The sequence below is a fragment of the Scyliorhinus canicula genome, chromosome 13, assembly GCF_902713615.1.
Source record: "Scyliorhinus canicula chromosome 13, sScyCan1.1, whole genome shotgun sequence".
NCBI lineage: Eukaryota > Metazoa > Chordata > Chondrichthyes > Carcharhiniformes > Scyliorhinidae > Scyliorhinus > Scyliorhinus canicula.
Window position 1 is genome coordinate 161,693,703 of NC_052158.1, and position 15,110 is coordinate 161,708,812.

The 15,110-nt window shown below is 47.5% G+C and overlaps 1 protein-coding gene across 5 annotated transcripts in view; it reads right to left on the minus strand.

Annotated features, from left to right (window-relative positions):
- The window catches only part of LOC119976015 (myoneurin-like), a 75,775-nt gene extending 63,010 nt beyond the window's left edge, over window positions 1-12,765 (minus strand). For 4 of the 5 annotated variants that reach the window (XM_038816074.1, XM_038816070.1, XM_038816071.1 and 1 more), the window contains exon 1: window positions 11,786-12,687. In XM_038816074.1, the coding sequence (XP_038672002.1) occupies window positions 11,786-12,611 (826 nt within the window). In that variant the 5' untranslated portion in view covers window positions 12,612-12,687. Of the gene's footprint in view, window positions 1-11,785; window positions 12,688-12,743 lie in introns of those variants that run through there. The other variant, XM_038816069.1, reaches the window with a different exon arrangement.
- Window positions 12,766-15,110: the final 2,345 nt, after the last annotated feature.

Consider the following 15,110-nt stretch of genomic DNA (forward strand, 5'->3'; position numbering starts at 1 on the left):
CTGGGCAGTGCAGTATTTCTCATACATCACCGGACTCAACCCCATTACTATTCTGACCGAACACACACCCACACAGCTACTACTAGACGGTCGACTGAAGGACGGTTCAGTTAGCCAGATTAGGGCAGCTAGGTGGACCCTACTTTTACAAGGACGGGACATTACAGTGAAACGGACACGCACCCACACATACTTAGCAGACAACCTCCAATACCCCGGACAGCCCCATGACTGTGAAATTGTAGCTCCCCTGCATAACACAGGACCCTTTTTAGCAAAAACACCCCCCAGGAAGATAGGGAACCCGAAACAAAGCCCCCAGCCCACAGACACGTGTGGACCCTTGAGGATTTATGTAGACGGTTCCTCCACAGTTTTAAATGGTGAGCGTATCACAGGATGCGGCATCTATGTAGAGGACGCGCAGGGGCGCGCTCTCGAAGAGATAGCTCTTAAGTTACCAGGTCACTTAGGCGCACAGGCAGCAGAGCTAGCAGCCATAGCGTACATAGTGGACCACCCCGATTCTTTCCCCAGCCCAGCGGACATATATTCAGACAGCTTATATGTCTGCAATAGCCTAACAGATTTTCTGCCCCTGTGGAGGACACGAGGTTTTGTCTCCGCAGACGGAAAACCCCTTCCATCAGCCCCCTTACTCCAGCATATCCTAGAAAAAGCGAAGGACAGGACCTTCGGCATAATAAAAGTAAGAAGTCACCATAGGTCATCACCCCCTGGGAATGTAAAGGCCGACGCATTGGCTAAGGCAGGTTCCAGGAGAGGACACTTATGGACCCCCCCCAGCTAGCGCACCAGCTAGCGCCCCTGTGAGCGCAGTCCAAGTCTCACAGACTGATATTAAAGATCTCGTGGCAGCACAAAAACAGGACGGAGACCTCAGGGAGGTCTTCAAGGGAAATTTTGTGCCTGCTTACGAGCACTTTAAACACGCACTGACCACACATGAGGGTGTGATCATTAAGGACCGACTTTATGTGGTCCCACAGCAGGACAGGAATCAGATGATTGCCTTGTTCCATGACGGACACGGGCATCAGGGAATTGATGCAACAACGAGGCACCTCAGGCAACTCTGTTGGTGGCCTAATCTCAGGAATGATGTAACGCACTACATAGAGAATTGCCTGATTTGTGCTCAGAATAACCCGGAGAGGTATTCTAAGAAAGCACAACTTCGGCATACTCGCCCAGTTAACGGCCCTTGGACAAACCTCCAGATCGACTTTATAGGTCCATTGCCCCCTTGCAGGAATGGCTATAAATACGTTCTGGTGGTGATAGATACCTTTACCAAGTGGGTAGAGGCATTTCCCTCACGAACAAATACAGCTAAGACAGCTGCAAAGATCCTGACCCACCACATCTTCACGAGATGGGGTTTACCCCGAAGTATCGATTCGGACCAGGGATCTCACTTTACAGGACGGGTCATGAGGAACGTCCTGACAATATTCGGCATCAAACAGAACTTCCATATTGCGTATCATCCACAGTCCAGCGGGATTGTGGAGCGCATGAATCGGACCCTAAAAACTACCCTCAGAAAAATGGTTCAAGAGAACAATTCCACATGGGATTCAGTGCTCCCCTTTGCACTTATGTTCATAAGGAACACTGTCTCCACATCGACAGGATACACACCACACACACTCATGACCGGACGCCCTATGAAAGGTACAGAATTCCTTTTAGGACTGGACATGACAAGCCCCGAAGTGACGGCCCTCACACATGAAAAGGCAGTTAAAGAACTAGTTGAGACTGTGAGGTCTGCACAGCTCGCAGCCGCAGTCCAGCTAGGGAAACGCCGACAGCAACGGACTGCCTGTTTCAATAAGACCGTCCACCCCACAGAATTCCAGGTTGGGCAACAGGTAATGTTATCTGTTTATAACCCCAGCAGTTTTTTGGCTCCAAAATATTCCGGTCCCTACTCAATTTCGGACAAAATTAGCCCCTCCGTTTACAGGATAAAGTATCCTAATGGGAAGACCGCGTGGTTCCATATAAACCAGTTAAAGGCTTATGGAACACAGGCCAACCATGCTCACCATGTCCTGCTAGACGCAGCAGAACACTTCACCCCGCCCACCAGAAACACTTTTCCACCATCCCCCTCACAGACCAGTTCATCAACGGACTCGCCCACGACTCCGCCCACAGACCACTACAGACCACGCCCCGACACGCCCACAAGCTGCCACAGCAGAGACAGCAGGACTGACACTGACTCTGAAGACAGCGACACCACACAGCCATACAGCCCACACTGCACCAACTACGACCCCGACTCCAGTGACCCCATGGAAGTCACTTACCTCAAAAACCCCGAACCACCACCCGACCCCGACTACCCCGACAACACACTCGACGCCACACAATGGCACAGGGACAATTCCTACAGACTTGTCCGCAATGACGAAAGTGACCCCCGGTCACACAACTCCAAAATTGCATGCCTGATCCACACAAGGGTGTGGGATCCGGGAGAGCAGGACGACACGGTGTCTGACTCCCGACACGGCAACCCCTTTGTGACCCTGTTCACAGAGGCAGAATCAAAGTGAGGTGTCCAGATGATGTAAAATAGGAATCGTTTGAGGGAAACGATGTCCTTTCTGATGGAACCTGCACGTATGTTTGTCTTCGTTTTATGTTTGTTTGTTTTCAGGATTGTACAATGTTTCAGTTGGAGGATGGACATCTTCTTTTCAGCTGAAAAGATTGTGACCACCTCACATACACGTTAGCTTGTCCGCAGATACCTTTGAGAACTTCGGTTTGATTGGAGATCTTTTCCAAAGTTGTAAGGCCACACGCCAAATAGTTTATCTGCAGATATCTCTGAGAACTTCAGTAATGTCCTCAGTTGGAGCATCTTGGCTCCCTTGGTTTTTTAGGTGCCCCTCTATTCGGCGAAATAGAGGCTGCAAGTCATGGTCAACACATTCGTACCCGTTTTTTCCAGGTTACTCAGGCAGTGGACAAACGGCACTGAGGACCCGCCCTGTCTGAGAACCAACCCTTGGTCAGCCAAGCTCGGGTATGGCACAGCACGCCCTACCCGGGGATCCCATCCAACTCGTACCCGTAGCGGCCCATACGCAACTCATTCGGATGTTTATTTCCAAATTTGTTTTCATTTTAGGTTAGGTAGCCCTTCGGCCACCATCCCACATGCTATTTACATCCGGAAACATTCGGATGGTAAATCAGCAAAGCCTGCGAGACGGCTCGCAGAAGGAAGGATTGTTAGGTGTATGCTGGTCTTTAAATTCGCTTTTTGAAAAAAAAAAATGAGGGGAGTCACAGGGTGTGACTTAGCCAGTCATTTTAAAGGGTCAATTGGGTTTTGAAAGACAGATGCACTAACAAGTAAAGGTCTTAAACTGTGTATTGACAGATACTGTGCTTGATCCCAAAGGTTTCAAAGGACGAGACAGAGGTCGAAGCCAGGATTGTCAATACCGGAGGAAGAAGGAAGAGAAAGAGGAAGAACAGCAAAATGATGGAAGCCCACTTATTACTGTTTAATGTCATATGTATATGTGTGGAAACAAGACACGTTTCCCCCACAACCCCCACCGTAAATGTTAGTACAGCAAACCCCCAGTGCTCAGCTCTGATCAGCGAGGTTCAGACCTGGTGTACTAAATTCATGACGTGGTACTCCATGTCCTACATAATCGAATCACTGTTGGTGATTGCGATCCTCATCATCCTAGTGCAGACCCTCAGGTTGAGGAAATGGAAGAGGAGAGCCTCTCGTTCCAGCACCTCACCCATCTATAGAGTGCAATCCCCCATCTTCGGATTCCACCAAACCCCTCAACCCCTCACTGATTACAACACTCTGTAAATAAAATTCAGCCATGTATTATATTGTTCCATACTCGACTGCCGAGTTGGGAAGTGTGATGTTGTGGTGTGAATGGTTAAGATTTTAGAGTGATTAAATGTTTAAGTTAAGGTTAAGGTTAATAGTGATAGGTAGAGGTTCCCGATTGTAGTAATGCATGTCCCTTTTGACATAGGGCCAAGTAGAAATGTTAGTTAAAATTTTTTTCTCTTCTTCCCATAGTTTAGAACAGAGTAGAACAGGAACTGGCAAGAGGTCAGAACACAAGGAGGCAAAGTACATAGGTGATCCTTCACAATAGTATGATTGTGAGGATCACAAGGAGGGAATGTAGCCATGCTGGCCACGCAAAATGGACACTGAGCCAAACTAAAATGGAAGGCTGCTGGGAAACAGACAGTTCAGCCAGAACAGCAGTCTGCAAAGAGCAGTTTGCATTCTGCAGCAGCAGGAACCAGTTTGGGCTCAGGTGAAAAGACCTTAGCTAGGTGCAAATGGCAAAACGCTTTGCATGCTAATGAGGCCATCAGACTTGAACACCCACACAATAGATACATTTGGTTCTGAATGGACACATTCCAATCAAGACCCAGACATCGAGGCACCAGAAACCTCCGAACAAAAGGACATAAGAAACGCCCCCTCCATCACGGAGACCCCCTCGCATTGGGGAATTAATCCAGTATCGATAAGAAATTGATCCAATAGGTAGAGCCCGCCCGAGAAGAGGGAAGGACAACGGAACCCCTATAAAAGATAGGGACCTCGTGTTGTCCGGTCTGTTAAACCCGTGCTCCGGCCCCGACTGACACCTGGTATCCTGACTCCAGCCGTTGAGCACCAGCCGCCGAAACCGTAAGTTCAACGCTCGCTACGCGATCCAAGCCCGCTAGACTCCCAAGTGCCAGAACGCTTGCTGAAGGCTGCAGACAAAACCAGGACGAAGGCCTCGTTCTCTGACCTTGCCTGTTCCTGTTAGATAAGTATTCTGTTTGCTTATGTTTAGTTGTAGCTTAGTCTCTTAGTGTGTGCATGAGTATTTATTATTAACTGTATAATAAATATTGATCGTTTGAACTTTACTAATCGGTGTATCGTCTTTATTACTTTGAACTTGACCTTGGAATACTTGTGACGTTGCCTATACGGCAGCTGGCGACTCCAGAGCTAAATAATTACATAGAACAGAGCCTAGCAGTGTTAAGCACACGTCGAACTCGGAGGCGTGTTAATACACTCCAATAAACGCGTTTTACGCCCATAGTAAAACGTGCAACAGTATTAAATTATGAGGGGCATAGAGGAAACAGGAACAATCTTTTCCCCTTGGTGGAGGGATCAATGACCAGGGGGGCAGAGATTTAAGGTGAGGGGCAGGAGGTTTAGAGTGGATACGAGGAAAACCCTTTCACCCAGAGGGTGGCAGGAGTCTGGAACTCGCTGCCTGAAAGGGGGGGTGGAGGCAGAGACCCTCATAACATTTAACAAGTATTGAGATGTGCCCCTGCGATCCCAGGGCAGACACAACGATGGGCCAAGTGCTGGGAAATGGGATTAAAATAGTTAGATGGTTGTTTTTGACCAGCACAGGTGCGATGGGCCGAAAGGCCTTCTCTGTGCTGTAGACTCTAGGACTCGAATTTTTCAAATGAGAACCAAGCCAAATACAATAAGTTGAGTTGGGAAGTCAAAAGTAAAATAACACTGGCAAAGAGAGAATGCAAAAATAAAATGGCAGTTACCAGAAAACGGAACCCAAAAACCTACTGATGAGCAGATGGTAAAAGGCAGAGTGGCATCAGGGGCTGGTTTAGCACAGTGGGCTAAACAGCTGGCTTGTAATGCAGAACAAGGCCAGCAGCGCGGGTTCATTCCCGTACCAGCCTCCCCAAACAGGCGCCGGAATGTGGCGACTAGGGACTTTTCACAGTAACTTCATTGAAGCCTACTCGTGACAATAAGCGATTATTATTATTTGGGACAAAGATATATACTTAGAGACACAGGGCAGGCCAGGCGAGAATACTTACCGATTGGATACTGACAAAATATCAGTAGAAATAGAGATGGCAGAAGTATTGAATGGGGTGAAAATTAATGGGAAAATTGGAGAGATTGGTTATGCTTAGAGCAGGTAGCTCAGCTGGTTCAGATGGCTCACATCCCAGATTAGGAAGGGAAATGGGAACCGAGAGAGTGGAAGGGTTTGCCATAATTGTCTAATCCTGCCCAGATACTTGGTGACTGGGATGTACCAGAGAATTGGCAGGTGGCAAATGGAACATGCTTGGTCAAGAATCGGTGTAAGGACATGCCTGGTAAATACAAGCTGGGAAATCCATCAGTCGTGAGGCTTTTAACATAATAATAAAGAGATTTTTTAATAAATCAACAGCTTGGAGATGTCAGACAATGGTGTTCCTCACGGGTCAGTGCGAGGACCATTGTTTATACATATATATAATATATAAAAATCAAACTTGGAGACATAAACTATCCCAAGAACAGGAGAAAGACAAGAGGCAAAAGGGAAGAAGGAAATTAAAACAATCAAGTAGGAGGAAAAGTAATTGGACCCGGAGGCTTCGAAAGACCCGAGAGGGGCGAGAATTCAGAAAGTAGCTGCTATTGTTACACTGGGTTGGTCGTGGGTCACAAGTCAGTGGGTTGACCAGAATTGGGGAAAATAGAGCGTGACTTCACAGGGCGCCAGCTCAACAACTAGTTAGTGTCAACTTGGCCCATTTTGATTCTTAAGAACTGGTCCAGTTACTGTGAGGTTTTATTCAGAGTAAGACTTTTGCAGTAGCAGTAGTAAATTCTATTGGTGGTAGTCGGGTTTAGTAATTCAAATTAAGTAATCCAGTCGTGTAATAGCTGGATTATAGAAAAAAGTAAAAGTTTTGCATGACCTTTAAGCATCTCAAGAGGCTCAGGAGAAGGAACTCACTGGAGAGCAAGTCTCCCTTACTTTCTAGCTTTCAGTTTAAAGCAAATAGCCCAAAAGTTAATTTCAGGTGTGGCAGGGCAGCAAAATGCTCATCCTGTGGTGTGTGAAATGAAATGAAAAAATGAAATGAAAATCGCTTATTGTCACAAGTAGACTTCAAATGAAGTTACTGTGAAAAGCCCCTAGTCGCCACATTCCGGCACCTGTTCGGGGAGGCTGGTACGGGAATTGAACCCGCGCTGCTGGCCTGCTTTAAAAGCCAGCTATTTAGCCCTGTGCTAAACCAGCCCTTAATGGAAGTGGTGGGCACCTCATGTGGCCGGTGTTGCACGGCAGCTCGGCTGTGCAAAATGCTCATCCTGTGGTGTGTGTGAAGTGGTGGGCACCTCATGTGGCCGGTGTTGCACGGCAGCTTGGCTGTGCAAAATGCTCATCCTGTGGTGTGTGTGAAGTGGTGGGCACCTCATGTGGCCGGTGTTGCACGGCAGCTTGGCTGTGCAAAATGCTCATCCTGTGGTGTTTGTGAAGTGGTGGGCACCTCATGTGGCCTAGACAAGCACATCTACAGGAAGTGTCACCACCTGCAGAAACTCGAGCTCTGGGATTTGGAAGAGGCAGCTGGAGTCACTGTGGTGCATCCACAATTCTGAGGACTAAGTGGATAGCATATTTAGCAAAGTGATCACGCCACAGGCTAGAATCATGCAGGCAGTGGGGGAATGGGTGACTACCAGAAAATCAAGGAGGACCGGACTCTTCGGGCGGGGGGGGGGGGGGGGGGGGTTTAAACTAATTTTTAAGCCAGTGTTGAGAGTACAAAGAACAAAGAAAATTACAACACAGGAACAGGCCCTTCGGCCCTCCCAGCCTGCGCTGATCCAGATCCTTTATCTAAACCTGTTGCCTATTTTCCAAGGTCTACTTCTCTCTGTTCCCCACCCATTCATGTATCTGTCCAGATGCATCTTAAATGATACTCATCGTGCCTGCCTCTACCACCTCCGCTGGCAAAGCGTTCCAGGCACCCACCACCCTCTGCGTAAAAAACTTTCCACGCACATCTCCCTTAAACTTTTCCCCTCCCACCTCAAAATCGTGACCCCTTGTAACTGACACCCCAACTCTTGGAAAAAGCTTGTTGCTATCCACCCTGTCCATACCTCTCAATTTTGTAGACCTCAAATCAGGTCTCCCCTCAACCACCATCTTTCCAATGAAAACAATCCTAATCTTCTCAACCTTTCTTCATAGCTAGCACCCTCCATACCAGGCAACATCCTGGTGAACCTCCTCTGCACCCTCTCTAAAGCATCCACATCCTTCTGGTAACGTGGCGACCAGAACTGCATGCAGTATTCCAAATGTGGCCTAACCAAAGTCCTATACAACTGTAACATGACCTGCCGACTCTTGTACTCAATACCCCGTCCAATGAAGGCAAGCATGCTATATGCCTTCTTGACCACTCTATCGACCTGCGTTGCCACCTTCAGGGTACAATGGACCTGAACTCCCAGATCTCGCTGTACATCAATTTTCCCCAGGACTCTTCCATTGACCATATAGTCCGCTCTTGAGTTAGGTCTTCCAAAATGCATCACCTCACATTTGCCTGGATTGAACTCCATCTGCCCAACTCTCCAATCTATCTATATTTTGCTGTTTTCTCTGACAGTCCGCCTCGCTATCTGCAACTCCACCAATCTTAGTATGATCTGCAAACTTGCTCATCAGACCACTTATACTTTCGTCCAGATCATTTATGTATATCACAAAGAACAGTGGTCTGAGCACGGATCCCTGTGGAACACCACTAGTCACCTTTCTCCATTTTGAGACACTCCCTTCCACCACTACTCTCTGTCTCCTGTTGCCCAGCCAGTTCTTTATCCATCTAGCTAGTACACCCTGAACCCCATATGACTTCACTTTTTCCATCAAACTGCCATGGGAAACCTTATCAAATGTAGTGAAGTACTGAGGAGCGTATCAAGGTCGCAGGCAGGAAGGTGGGTTGAAGTGTGTCTACTTTAATGCAAGGGGCATCCGGAATAGGGAGATGAACGTGGAGCGTGGATTGGTACTTGGGACTACAATGTTGTGGCCATTACGGAGACATGGTTAGAACAGGGACAGGAATGGTTGTTGGAAGTTCCGGGGTATAGATGTTTCAGTAAGAGTAGGGAAGGTGGTAAAAGAGGTGGAGGAGTAGCATTGTTAATCAAGGATAGTTTAACGGCTGCAGAAAGGCAGTTCGAAGGGGAACTGCCGACTGAGGTAATATGGGCTGAAGTTAGAAATAGGAAACGAGCGGTCACGTTGTTAGGAGTTTTCTATAGGCCCCCAAATAGTAATCAAGATGTGGAGGAAGAAATTGCAAAACAGATTATGGATAGATGTGAAGGTCTCAGGGTAGTTGTCATGGGTGACTTTAACTTTCCAAACATTGATTGGAACCTCTATAGGTCGAACAGTTCGGATGGGGCAGTTTTTGTACAGTGTGTGCTGGAGGGTTTCCTGACACAATATGTGGATAGGCTGACAAGAGGGGGGTCACATTTGATTTGGTACTGGGTAATGAACTGGGCCAAGTGTTAGATTTGTTTGTGGGAGAGCACTTTGGAGATAGTGACCACAATTCGGTATCTTTCACTATTGCAATGGAGAGGGATAGGGCCATACGGCAGGGCAAGGTTTATAATTGGGGGAGGGGTAATTATGATGCGATTAGGCAAGAATTAGGGAGCATAAGATGGGAACAGAAACTATCAGGGAAAGGCACAAATGAAAAGTGGAGCTTGTTGAAGGAACAAATACTGCGTGTCCTTGATAGGTATGTCCGTCAGGCAGGGAGGAAATGGCCGTGTGAGGGAACCATGGTTCACAAAAGAGGTTGAATGTCTTGTCAAGAGGAAAAAGGAAGCGTATGTAAGAAAACAAGGTTCAGCTGGGTCGTTTGAGGGTTACAAGGTAGCAAGGAATGAGCTAAAAAAAAAAAAAGGACTTAGGAGAACTAGGAGGGGGCATGAGAAGTCCTTGGCGGGTTGGATCAAGGAAAACCCCAAGGCTTTTTACTCTGATGTGAGAAATGAAAGAATGACCAGGGTGAGGGTAGGGCCGGTCAAGGACAGTAGTGGGAACTGGTGCATGGGGTCAGAAGAGATAGGAGAGACGTGAATGAATACTTTTCTTCAGTGTTCACCAAGGAGAGGGGCCATGTTTTTGAGGATGAGAGTGTGATACAGGCAGGTAGGCTGGAGGAGGTAGATGTTCCGAGGGAAGGTATTCGCAATTTTGAAAATCCTGAGGGTCGATATGTCTCCTGGGTCAGATGGGATATATCCTAGGATTCTTTGGGAGGCAAGGGATGAGATTGCAGAGCCTTTGGCTTTGATCTTTGGGTCCTCACTGTCCACGGGGATAGTGCCAGAGGACTGGAGAGTGGCGAACGTTGTTCCTCTGTACAAGAAAGAGAATAGGAATGACCCTAGTAATTATAGGCCAGTTAGTCTTACTTCGGTGGTCGGTAAATTAATGGAAAGTGTCCGGAGAGATAGGATTAATGACCATTTGGAAAGATGCAGCTTAATCTGAGAAGTCAACACGGATTTGTTAAGGGTAAGTCTTGCCTCACAAATTTGACTGAATTCTTTGAGGAGGTAACTAAGTGTGTAGATGAAGGTAGAGCAGTTGATGTCATATACATGGATTTTAGTAAGGCGTTTGATAAGGTTCCCCATGGTCGGCTCATGAAGAAAGTAAGGAGGTGTGGGATAGAGGGAAATTTGACAATTGGATAAGTAACTGGCTAACACAAAGACGAGAGAGAGTGATAGTGGATGGAAAAATTTCAGACTGGAGACCAGTTACCAGCGGGGTACCACAGGGATCTGTGCTGGGTCCTCTGCTATTTCTAATTTTTATCAATGGCTTGGAGGAGGGAGCTGAAGGGTAGATCAGTAAATTTGCTGATGACACCAAGATTGGTGGAGTAGTGGATGAGGTGGAGGGCTGTTGTAGGCTGCAAAGAGACATTGATAGGATGCAGAGCTGGGCTGAAATATGACAGATGGAGTTTCACACTGATAAGTGCGAGGTGATTCATTTTGGTAGGATACATTTGAATGCGGATTACAGGGTCAACGGCAGGGTTCTAAGGAATGTGGAGGAACAGTGAGATCTTGGGGTTCATGTCCACAGATCTCTGAAGGTTGCCACTCAAGTGGATAGAGCCGTGAAGGCGGCCTATAACTGTGTTAGTGTTTATTAACAGGGGGCTTGAGTTTAAGAGCCGCGGGGTTATGCTGCAACTGTACATGACCCTGGTGAGACCACATTTGGAGTATTGTGTGCAGTTCTGGTCACCTCACTATAGGAAGGATGTGGAAGCATTGGAAAGGATGCAAAGGAGATTTACCAGGATCCTGTCTGGTTTGCAGGATATGTCTTCTGAGGAAAGGTTGAGGGAGCTCGGGCTTTTCTCTTTGGAGCGAAGGAGGAGGAGAGGCGACTTCATAGAAGTTTATAAGATGATGAGGGGGATAGATAGTCTCTGAATGTCCACTCTATTTCCTCGAGTGGATGTAGCTGTTACAATGGGGCATAACTATGAGGTTCAGGGTGGGAGATACAAGAGGAATGTCCGAGTGGTTAGGGTGTGGAATGGACTGCCTGCTGTGATAGTGGAGTCGGACACTTTAGGAACTTTCAAGCGGTTATTGGATAGGCACATGGAGCACACCAGAATGACAGGGAGTGGGATAGCTTGATCTTGGTTTCGGACAAAGCTCGGCACATCGAGGGCCAAAGGGCTTGTTCTGTGCTGTTCTATGTTCAGACATGTATTGCAGGGGTCCTCAAAGTCTATCTTGCTCAAAAACCAGTTTTCCAATTTGATTCTGGATAATACAATTAGTATTAAAATCTTATTTATTTGTTGTGTTTACAGTTACCTGTGTGGGTCCTGATGTGTGTTTTTAGCTGGTTGCACTGAGTAAAAGCCTTCGCACAGAGCTGGCACACATATGGTTTTAGTCCTTTGTGAATCCTCATGTGCCGGCGCAGACTGCTGGCTTCGGAGAACAATTTGCCGCACATGTTACAGATTGGTTTCATTTTCAGCAGCTCCCCATCACTGTTCCCCAGCTTCGCCAGCCTGACTCTGCTTCCTCCAGCTGTTTGTTTCGATTTGCACCTTTCTGACAAGGTGCCACGTCGCCGTGAGCACTTCCGTCTCGGCTTCCCATTTGTCTTCTGAACAATCTTGTTCACAGCTACAGGGTTTTTATAGTCGTTATCTAACTCTGGGTGAGGGATGTTGTTTGGTTGGAGGTCAGTGCTGACCATGTTTAATTGTGTTGCACTCTCACCACAAACTCTACTCACCACCTTTCTAACGGAGCAACTGCTTTGACGTTTAATTCTTGCACAGTGGCGCACCTTGTTGGAACTGACGCCCCTCACCGGCAGAACAGAGTGTTGGTCAGCCTTTGGTTCCTCCCCTCTGCTTCCTGACGTTCTGTCCATGTTTGCTGGCTGTAAGTGCAAACTGTCCATTTTCCAATCACAGCTAGTATCTGGAGTACTAAACAATTTTTCTTCACAGCTGACCATTGCTCCAGGTCCCTGCTGGACAATGTCCTTCTCTGTTCCTGGGCTGGTGAAGCAACTGATTGGCTCTTTAGTCTCCTGGATGTCAGATGGAGCCTTAGGCGCATTGTTCAAATTAATCTCAAGTGATTCCGTCTTTGCTTTACATATTTTCACAACATCCTCCATCTGCAGATAGCCGGCAGCAGCCTCTAGCGCAGCAGCATTGCATCTGTGGACAAAATTAAAGTAATCAAAATGGCTGTAACAATGAAAATAATTATGCAGGAGCTACAATCCTCACCATCAGATGGTTCCCACCTTGGGTTTTAATGGAAGTTGGTACGATGTGCTCCAACTATAATCTTCCAATGTTCTCTCAACTAGAAACAGCTCCTTTAGATTAGAAACTGTTTGTCACTCGGACCGATCAGTTAACACAAGGGAAATCAGGATTTACCGATCAATTAACACAACAAGGAAAATCATGAGTTACCGATCAGTTCACACAAGGAGGGAAATGAGGGAGTTAACACAACAAGGAAAATCAGGGGGCTACCGATCAGTTAACACAAGGGAAATCAGAAGTTACCGATCAGTTAACACAAGGGAAATAAGGAGATTCCGATCAGTTAACACAAGGGAAATCAGGGAGTTACCCATCAGTTAACACAAGGGAAATCAGGGAGTTACCGATCAGTTAACACAAGGGAAAATCAGGGAGTTACCGATCAGTTAACACAAGGGAAATCAGGAGTTACCGATCAGTTAACACAAGGGAAATCAGGAGTTACCGATCAGTTAACACAAGGGAAATCAGGGAGTTACCGATCAGTTAACACAAGGGAAATCAGGAGTTACCGATCAGTTAACACAAGGGAAATCAGGAGTTACCGATCAGTTAACACAAGGGAAATCAGGGAGTTACCGATCAGTTAACACAAGGGAAATCAGGAGTTACCGATCAGTTAACACAAGGGAAATCAGGGAGTTACCGATCAGTTAACACAACATCTGTAGTTGGGACATTACTTGTCCCTCACGAACATCTTGAAAATGTTCATAGGAACCAGGGTAGAGCTGCGATAGGTCTATCCCGATGGCCGGACTGATTTTTAAAAAACAGATGGCTAACAGTGATGGGAATGCCGACACACACAGACGGCTAACAGTGATGGGAATGCCGACACACACAGATGGCTAACAGTGATGGGAACGCCGACACACACAGACGGCTAACAGTGATGGGAACGCCGACTCACACCGACGGCTAACAGTGATGGGAATGCCGACACACACAGACGGCTAACAGTGATGTGAATGCCGACACACACAGACGGCTAACAGTGATGGGAATGCCGACACACACAGACGGCTAACAGTGATGGGAATGCCGACACACACAGACGGCTAACAGTGATGGGAATGCCAACACACACAGACGGCTAACAGTGATGGGAACGCCGACACACACAGACGGCTAACAGTGATGGGAACGGCGACACACACAGACGGCTAACAGTGATGGGAATGCCGACACACACAGACGGCTAACAGTGATGGGAATGCCGACACACACAGACGGCTAACAGTGATGGGAATGCCGACACACACAGACGGCTAACAGTGATGGGAATGCCGACACACACAGACGGCTAACAGTGATGGGAACGCCGACACACACAGACGGCTAACAGTGATGGGAACGCCGACACACACAGACGGCTAACAGTGATGGGAACGGCGACACACACAGACGACTAATAGTGATGGGAACGCCGACACACACAGACGGCTAACAGTGATGGGAATGCCGACACACACAGACGGCTAACAGTGATGGGAATGCCGACACACACAGACGGCTAACAGTGATGGGAATGTCGACACACACAGACGGCTAATAGTGATGGGAATGCCGACACACACAGACGGCTAACAGTGATGGGAACGCCGACTCACACAGACTGCTAACAGTGATGGGAATGCCGACACACACAGACGGCTAACAGTGATGGGAATGCCGACACACACAGACGGCTAACAGTGATGGGAATGCCGACACACACAGATGGCTAACAGTGATGGGAACGCCGACACACACAGACGGCTAACAGTGATGGGAACGCCGACACACACAGACGGCTAACAGTGATGGGAATGCCGACTCACACAGACGGCTAACAGTGATGGGAACGCCGACACACACAGACGGCTAACAGTGATGGGAACACCGACACACGTTACTTGTATGGACGTCCAGAAGGTATTTGAAAGTCCTCACAAGAGTCTGTTAATTAAAGTTGAAGTTTATGGAATTGAAGGCAAATTATTGACCTGGTTAGGAAACTGACTGTGCAGGAGTAAGTAGGCATAATGGGAGTAGGGATAATGGGAGTTGGGAGTAGGAATAATGGGAGTCTCATACACAAACGGCAATTGAGATTAGATCAATTGTTCATTCCAAATCTGAAATCAACTGTTTTTTAAAAAATTGACTAAAGATATTAATGGGATATGGGGCAACGGCAGGTATCGCAGTCAGCTCCCGGGTCGGGATTGGCCAGCAGGTATCGCAGTCAGCTCCCGGGTCGGGATTGGCCAGCAGGTATCGCAGTCAGCTCCCGGGTCGGGATCGGGATTGGCCAGCAGGTATCGCAGTCAGCTCCCGGGTCGGGATTGGCCAGC